The sequence below is a fragment of the Bos indicus genome, chromosome 15, assembly GCF_029378745.1.
Source record: "Bos indicus isolate NIAB-ARS_2022 breed Sahiwal x Tharparkar chromosome 15, NIAB-ARS_B.indTharparkar_mat_pri_1.0, whole genome shotgun sequence".
Lineage (NCBI taxonomy): Eukaryota > Metazoa > Chordata > Mammalia > Artiodactyla > Bovidae > Bos > Bos indicus.
In genome coordinates, this window is record NC_091774.1 from 82,388,381 (window position 1) to 82,397,708 (window position 9,328).

Below are 9,328 nucleotides of genomic sequence, written 5' to 3' on the forward strand. Positions count from 1 at the left end.
ACAGGAGACAGGGATCAAGACCATCCCCATGGAAAAGAAATGCAAAAAAGCAAAATGGCTGTCTGGGGAGGCCTTACAAATAGCTGTGAAAAGAAGAGAAGTGAAAAGCAAAGGAGAAAAGGAAAGATATAAACATCTGAATGCAGAGTTCCAAAGAATAGCAAGAAGAGATAAGAAAGCCTTCTTCAGCGATCAGTGCAAAGAAACAGAGGAAAACAACAGAATGGGAAAGACTAGGGATCTCTTCAAGAAAATCAGAGATACCAAAGGAATATTTCATACAAAGATGGGCTCGATAAAGGACAGAAATGGTATGGATCTAACAGAAGCAGAAGATATTAAGAAGAGATGGCAAGAATACACAGAAGAACTGTACAAAAAAGATCTTCACAACCCAGATAATCACAATGGTGTGATCATTGACCTAGAGCCAGATATCCTTGAATGTGAAGTCAAGTGGGCCTTAGAAAGCATCACTACGAACAAAGCTAGTGGAGGTGATGGATTTCCAGTTGAGCTATTTCAAATTCTGAAAGATGATGCTGTAAAAGTGCTGCACTCAATATGCCAGCAAATTTGGAAAACTCAGCAGTGGCCACAGGACTGGAAAAGGTCAGTTTTTATTCCAATCCCAAAGAAAGGCAATTCCGAAGAATGCTCAAACTACCGCACAATTGCACTCATCTCACACGCTAGTAAAGTAATGCTCAAAATTCTCCAAGCCAGGCTTCAGCAATATGTGAACTGTGAACTTCCTGATGTTCAAGCTGGTTTTAGAAAAGGCAGAGGAACCGGAGGTCAAATTGCCAACATCTGCTGGATCATGGAAAAAGCAAGAGAGTTCCAGAAAAACATCTATTTCTGCTTTCTTGACTATGCCAAAGCCTTTGACTGTTGGATCACAATAAACTGTGGAAAATTCTGAAAGAGATGGGAATACCAGACTACCTGACCTGCCTCTTGAGAAATTTGTATGCAGGTCAGGAAGCAACAGTTAGAACTGGACACGGAACAACAGACTGGTTCCAAATAGGAAAAGGAGTTCGTCAAGGCTGTATATTGTCACCCTGTTTATTTAACTTCTATGCAGAGTACATCATGAGAAACGCTGGACTGGAAGAAACACAAACTGGAATCAAGATTGCCAGGAGAAATATCAATAACCTCAGATATGCAGATGACATCACCCTTATGGCAGAAAGTGAAGAGGAACTCAAAAGCCTCTTGATGAAAGTGAAAGTGGAGAGTGAAAAAGTGGGCTTAAAGCTCCACATTCAGAAAACTAAGATCATGGCATCTGGTCCCACCACTTCATGGGAAATAGATGGGTAAACAATGGAAACAGTGTCAGACTTTATTTTTCTGGGCTCCAAAATCACTGCAGATGGTGACTGCAGCCATGAAATTAAAAGACGCTTACTCCTTGGAAGGAAAGTTGTGACCAACCTAGATAGCATATTCAAAAGCAGAGACATTACTTGGCCAACAAAGGTTCGTCTAGTCAAGGCTATGGTTTTTCCTGTGGTCATGAGTGGATGTGAGAGTTGGACTTTTAAGAAGGTTGAGCGCTGAAGAATTGATGCTTTTGAACTGTGGTGTTGGAGAAGACTCTTGAGAGTCCCTTGGACTGCAAGGAGATCCAACCAGTCCATTGTGAAGGAGATGAGCCCTGGGATTTCTTTGGAAGGAATGATGCTAAAGCTGAAACCCCATTACTTTGGCCACCTCATGCGAAGAGTTGACTCATTGGAAAAGACTCTGATGCTGGGAAGGATTGGGGGCAGGAGGAGAAGGGGACGACAGAAGATGAGATGGCTGGATGGCATCACTGACTCGATGGACGTGAGTCTGAGTGAACTCCGGGAGTTGGTGATGGACAGCGAGGCCTGGTGTGCTGCAATTCATGGGGTCGCAAAGAGTCGGACACGACTGAGCGACTGATCTGATCTTATCTGATCAGGAGAGATAATCTGTTGCTACATTTTTCACTTGGTTCTGAGGTATACATACTTAATTATCTATGCCGTTCCATAACAGGATGTGCTGGCCCTTCAAGTCAAACCACAGGAGCTCTCGATGCCAGATTTTAGACAGCACATGAAAAAATGATGTACTACACGCTTCCCATATATAAGTCCATGGTTTGAAATAAACATACATTTTCATACGTTTTCTATTATACATGTGTTCTAAATCATTTGACCTGGAAATAAATATTCACATAAAAACCAGTATATAGTGAATTGATAATTCAAAGAAATCTTTTTTAGACTCAATTAATTTGATACTGTTTTCTTTGTAAAATGTTATCTTTATAGTTATCAGATCTCTGAATTAGTGTTCTAATATACCCAAATTTAAAAGTCATGCTACACGAGTATTACTCAGCCATTATAAAGAATATATTTGAATCAGTTCTAATGAAATGGATGAAACTGGAGCCTATTATACAGAGTGAAGTAAGCCAGAAAGAAAAACACCAATACCGTATAGTAATGCATATATATGGAATTTAGAAAGATGGTAATGATAACCCGGTATGTGAGACAGCAAAAGAGACACAGATGTATAGAACAATCTTTTGGACTTTGTGGGAGAGGGAGAGGGTGGGATGATTTGGGAGAATGGCATTGAAACATGTATAATATCATATATGAAACAAATCGCCAGTCCAGGTTCAATGCAGGATACAGGATGCTTGGGGCTGGTGCACTGGGATGACCCAGAGGCATGGTACAGGGAGGTAGGAGGGAGGGGGGTTCAGGATGGGGAACACGTGTATACCTGCGGTGGATGCATGTTGATGTATGGCAAAACCAATACAATATTGTGAAGTAGCCTCCAATTAAAAGAAATAAATTATAAAAAAAAAGTCATGCTACGTTATTCTTAGAGTGTGGTAAGTATCAGTAAGCTTAACCTCTAATTTGAGCCTGATCTATCCATTGAAGACCTGACTGTATACAGGAAGGAAGGAACATAAAACGTATCCTGGGCTGAGCATCTGAAGACAGAGTCAAGGCTTACTGTAAAACTAAATGCTGGTGGGTTTTTTTGTTTGTTTTTTTTTTTTTTTAATTTCAGTGAATTAAAATATGTTTTCTTTAGTTTCCCTTGTCTTATATGCGCTATTCTTTTTTCATCAAAGTTATCACATGAAGCTGTTCCTCTGGGTAATGAGTCAGTAAAGATGAATACAGAGCTAAATAGAGGTGCTCATACGGTGATCTCCCTGGTGGTCCAGTGGTTGAATGTCCACCTGCCAGTGCAGGGGACACAGCTTCCATCCTTGGTCTGGGAAGATCTCACATGCTTGGGAGCAACTAAGCCCATGAGTCACAACTACTGAGCCTGTATCCTGGAGTCCTAGAGCTGCAACTACTGAAGCCCGCATTCCTAGAGTCTGTGCTTCAAAACAAGAGAAGCCACCACAATGAGAAGCCTGCACATGGAAGTGAAGAGTAGTCCCCACTCACCACAACTACAGAAAGCCAGCATGAAGCAATGAAGACACAACGGCCATAAAGAAATAAAATTGTTTTAAAAAGATGCTCATGTAATGATGCTTATTATCATTGAAAAAAGAATAAACCAAACAAAAGCACTCAGTAATAAATCTAGAATGAGGTGGTTTGGTTCAAATATTGAAATGAGTTTATCTTCAGGTAAAAAGTTTTTAAAAATAAAATTAATATCACATAGCAAACAATAACTTCTATTTTAAAATATATAGGTTTATATTTAAGAATGTATTAAGAATGTACCAGACACCAAAAGCATTTTTCAAATTATGCTATAAAACTAGACAAGTCTAGCTTGTCTCTTGAACTCAGTTTTCTGTCCACCATGAATCGTATGAGTTGCATGTGATTTGCATGAATAAAACGCATGTGGGCATGTACTTCAATAGGCATGTGAGCATAAATGTGCATGTGAATGTGGATGGTCATGGAAGCAAATGTACAATAAAATGTAATCCAAAAGAAATCTTATATATTACAGGTTCGTGGTTGACTCTTCCAAAGTTATTTTTCATGAGATCTCACTTTGCCCACACATTTACTTCACAGATTTAAAAATAACTTGAGAAGGTATGTCAAAATTTTACATAATTGTTGGCCTAGCAAGTCAATACTTTCCCTAGCTTGATTGAACTATATCAAACCATCTTATTTGTTTCTGTATAATTAAAATATGTATCTTAGAGGAGACTTTGCTTTCCCCACAGCCTTTTTTAGCGCCCTCTTGACCTCTTTGTTCCGCAGACTATAGATCAGAGGATTCAGCATGGGGATGACTATGGCGTAGGACACAGACGCCATCTTGTCTGTGCTCATGGAATGGCGGGGGCCGGGCTGTAGGTACATGAAAGCGCCTGTCGCATAGAAGATGGAGACGGAAGTGAGGTGGGACGCACAGGTGGAAAAGGCCTTCTGATGTCCTTCAGATGAGTGCACCCTCAGAATGGTGACAAAGATAAACAGGTAAGAGATCAAGATGACCATAATAGTGAAGATGATATTGAAGCCTGCCAAAATAAAAAACACCATCTCACTTCTGATGCTGTCTGAGCATGAGAGAGCCAGGAGAGGAGTAGCATCACAGAAGAAGTGATCGATCACATTGGATCTGCAGAAAGAGAGACTGAATGCATTCCAAGTGTGAACAGAGGCCTCCAGAAAACCAAAGACATAGCATCCTACGACCATCCAAGCACACACCCTTGGTGTCATGATGTTGGTGTAATGGAGTGGCTTACACACTGCAGCATGACGGTCATAGGCCATTGAGGCCAAGAGAAAAGTTTCTACAATCAGAAAGACAGCAAAAAAATACAACTGAGCAGCACAAGCTTTGTAGGAAATGACCTTGTCTCCCGTGAGGAATCCAGCCATCACTTTGGGAGTGACGGCTGTGGAGTAAGCAAAGTCCACCAGAGCGAGGTTGCTAAGAAAGAAGTACATGGGAGTGTGGAGACGAGAGTCCAGCAGGATCAGCGTGATCACCCCCAGGTTCCCAACCAGAGTGAGGAGGTAGATGAGCGTGAACACTAGAAAGAGTGGGATCTGCAGTTGTGGGTCATCAGTTATCCCGGCAAGAATGAACTCAGTCACGACTGCACTGTTCTCCTTGGGGATCATTTGTGCAGTATGTGAATGGCCTATAGCAATGAGAAAAGAAAGCCTGGTTAGTATCTGAACTTAGAACTAGCATGATGCCCAAGATCGCCTTATATCAGAATTTTCTGTATTAACTTATGCATAATAACAAAAGGTAATTTTTAAATATTGGTAGAAACATGGAATGCTCTACTTTTAAGGATTTTGAAGATACTATAACCCAATCTTCTGTCCTCATAAATGATTGAAACTGAAGTTCAGAGATGGAAAGAGACATGCAAAATCATCGGAAAAATCTGTTAAATGTGAGATTTGTTATAGGACTTCCCTGGCAGATCAGTGGTTAAGACTCCGTGCTTTCAATGCAGGGGGAGGCAAGTTCGATCCTTAGTCAGGGAACTAATATTTCACATCCATGGCTAATATTTCACATATATCAGCCATAGCAGCATGGCTGATAAAGACAAAGGGGGAAAAAAGCCAATTCATTGGAAAAGACCCTGATACTGGGAAAGCTTGAGGGTAGGAGAAGGGGGAAACAGAGGATGAGATGATTGGATGGCATCATCATCTCAATGGACATGAATCTGAGCAGACTCCAGGAGACGGTGAAGGACAGAGAGGCCTAATATGCTGCAGTCCCTGGGTTTGCAAAGAGCTGAACATGACTGAGTGACTGAGCACTCGTGCACCCTCGCTAGACACTGTTTTTTGGTTATAACCTGTGAAGTACCATTGATCATTTTGTTAGTCCTAATAATTTCTTTATCTTAATTTAAGCTGTGAAGAAGGCTGAGCACCGAAGAATTGATGCTTTTGAACTGTGGCGTTGGAGAAGACTCTTGAGAGTCCCTTGGACTGCAAGGAGATCCAACCAGTCCATTCTGAAGGAGATGAGCCCTGGGATTTCTTTGGAAGGAATGATGCTAAAGCTGAAACTCCAGTACTTTGGCCACCTCATGCGAAGAGTTGACTCACTGGAAAAGACTCTGATGCTGGGAGGGATTGGGGGCAGGAGGAGAAGGGGGACAAAGGAGGAGATGGCTGGATGGCATCACTGACTCGATGGATGTGAGTCTGAGTGAACTCCAGGAGTTGGTGATGGACAGGGAGGCCTGGCGTGCTGCGATTCATGGGGTCGCAAAGAGTCGGACATGACTGAGCGACTGATCTGATCTGATCTGATCCCATATAGATCATCAATCCTGTGTAAGTAGACCTAAGTAATGAATTAAACTATGATAGTTGGAAACTACTGAGCACTTTCTATTTTAAGGGCACCACATGCACACTATATCCCCATTGATTTATTACCTCACTATGTGAGATATTGTCTCCATTTAGTATATGGGAAACTGAAGCTTACTCACAAGGAGTTACACACTGAAGTTCTTAAAACTAGTAAATTGCAGAGCTGGTATTTGAACACACATCATTTTGAATCAAAGCCTGAGTTCTCAATCACTAAGAAATATCCCCCTAATATTGTATATATAATCCAAATTCTCTACCACAGCCCCAGGCACAAAAAAGTTACTCATTATATCAACCTACTCATGAGTGACTGCTTTATTGAGTCCATACTTCATAAGCAGTGTGGGGAAATAAAAAGCATGGTCTTTGGAATCAATGCAACTTGCTAGTGGGAACTTGGCTAATACACTATATTTCTAAATCCTAACTGAGTGACAAGAACTATATCCATACAGGTTTACAGTTGAATTCCTCTTCCTCCTCTTCAAAAGAAAAAAATTAAAAAAAAAATACTTCTACATTTAAAAGTAACGTAAGTTGGGTGTAACATCAATTAGTAGGCTCCATAAAGGGCTGGAATTTGTTCAGTAATCCTCCCAACATTTATTTCTCTTCCAGTACTAAGTAAGTGCTTATAGTATATCAGGTTGTGTGCTAATTGTAAGGTCTACAATGAAATAAGAAACGTATTCCCTGATCAAGAAGTATAGAAGACCAAGAAAGATACACAAAATGATCATCACTGTGGGATAACTTATTCTTTATTCCCAAGCAGAGAGTTTTACTTTTGCCCTTCAGGCCACTGGGATCATACCATGGTCTCATTTACACTCTAGTTCAGGAATGGCAACCCAGTTCAATATTCACGCCTGGAGAATCCCATGGACAGGGGAGCCTGACAGGCTACAGTCCATGGAGTCTCAAAGAGTCGGACATGACTCAGTGACTAACACTTTCACCAGCCAATATATCTACTAGTCAATCATTCCAGATGCCCAATGCCAGCAAAGTTCCAGAATGATAACTGAGCTAACTGGGGGACTTCCCTGGTAGCCCAACAGCTAAGACTCCATACTCCCAAGGCAGGGGACCCCAGGTTCGAACCCTGATCAGGAAGCTAGATCCCACATGCCACAACTAACAGTTCGCACACTGCGAGGAAGACCCGATGTGCCGCAACCGAGACCCGGCACAGCCAAGTAAATAAAAATAAATAAGTATTTAAAAAAATTATAACTGGAGTCCAGGTCCTCTATTTCCTGTAAATTGTTCCTTCCGGTGTGATGTTTAACCTTTTCTTTCCTTTTATAATTGTTCTCTTAATCTGGGTCCCCCTTATTTATTTCTCTCTGTTCTTATTCTTTTTAATGAATGATATTATGTGCTCTCCAGATTATAATAAATTTTCAATTGAGACACAATTTGATACTCTCAAAGACTTTAGAATTAGCCAGTGTAGCTAATATTTTGATACTCCAAAAGAGGAAGTAAAAAGTGGTTAAGTTTTAACAACTTGTTCAAATTCTAGAAGCTCATGCATAGCAAAGCGAGGACTACTCAAGACCCTCTTGTTCATTTTATTTTTTCACAAAAGTAAATACATATTCTCCTTAAGAATTTCTTTGAAGTGTGTGACACAGTCTCCTTTGAAAAATCACAGACACATAATGACATTCAAAACATTCAGTATTCAGTTGTGAATAAATCGAGAGGGAAACAGGTGTCTTGCTGTATTCTCCTGGTTACCGCTGCCCCTGAAAATTCATACAGATCATAGATGTGATCAGAGGCTTACCTGGCTCCCTGAACAATGAACAGGCAAATTCAGCACTTTCACATGTGAGTTTCAAATCAAAAACTCAATCCATAAAAGATAAGAAACATTTTACTGCAATGTTCTTTAGTGTTTAATCAAAAGGGAAAAGTTCTCCAGAACAAAGAGATATTGAGATAAAAAATTTAATGCCAGGAAAGCAGCTAACATGAATTGTATGGTAAGAGCTGCTGATCAGTCATCTCAGATTAGTCACTTACTTGCTTTAAGTCACTATATATTCATCTATATAATGGAGATATTAGAAAGGCAGCCCTCAAACAACATCCTTCCGGAAAGACTGAGAGACTCCTGTAATGTCCTGAAAAGGAGCACTCATCATAATCATACTCCAAGTCCTCATTATTTGCAGCTATCTGCCCTATTCATTACTGCAGGCTCCCAGTAAATCTCATTTTGAGAGAAGACCATAGAAGGCAATAGACGCCTACAACTGCCAAGGACGTTGACAATCAGTAGAATGAATGAAGGCTCAAGGGGCTCTAGCCCTTGGTCTGTTACCTACAGTGTAAGGGGCTATCTATAATATAAGGCCTGTTACCTGTAACATAAGGCCAAAAGGAGTCATAAGAGAACGTGAAGAGTGAAAGAGTCGCACAGCCACGGAGCTCCCAGGGGACAAAGTCCCCACGAGACCAAAAACAGGTCCCTTTCTCACAGTACTGGAGAACAAGTGATGAATGTGTCTATAGGAATCCAGTTCTGCTTGTTTCTGGGAGACCATGACTGTGTTACCATAACTTGCATTAATTCCCTTAGATAATGCTAACATTGTTACATCTTTACATCTAAGTGTGATGGGATAGAAGCAGAGGGTTGCCTCTAAGCCAAATGGATTATAGAAACTATTGCACTCCTTAGTTCACTTGAAACATTTGTACCGTTGATAAGAATTATTCATTCATTCAACTACTGATTTTTCTCAAAGGAGTTTAGCCACACTCCTGGCTCTGGATGTACATATCCATGTAAAGCAAACTTGTTCTTAGGCTCATGTGCTTAAGTTTACTGGAGAAGACAAAAATTAAATGAACTCACTAATAAGGATATAAAATTATTAAAGAACAGGTGCTCATATGAGAGTGAGCAATAAAAAAGATCTACTTTTAATTGACTGGTC

The 9,328-nt window shown here is 40.5% G+C and overlaps 1 protein-coding gene across 1 annotated transcript; it reads right to left on the minus strand.

Annotated features, from left to right (window-relative positions):
- Window positions 1–3,871: 3,871 nt before the first annotated feature.
- LOC109569168 (olfactory receptor 5B12-like) lies at window positions 3,872–5,141 on the minus strand. The gene has a single exon (XM_019974469.2). It carries the CDS (start codon window positions 5,139–5,141, stop codon window positions 4,188–4,190), a length of 954 nt encoding a protein of 317 aa, XP_019830028.2. The 3' UTR covers window positions 3,872–4,187.
- Between the last annotated feature and the right edge of the window lie 4,187 nt (window positions 5,142–9,328).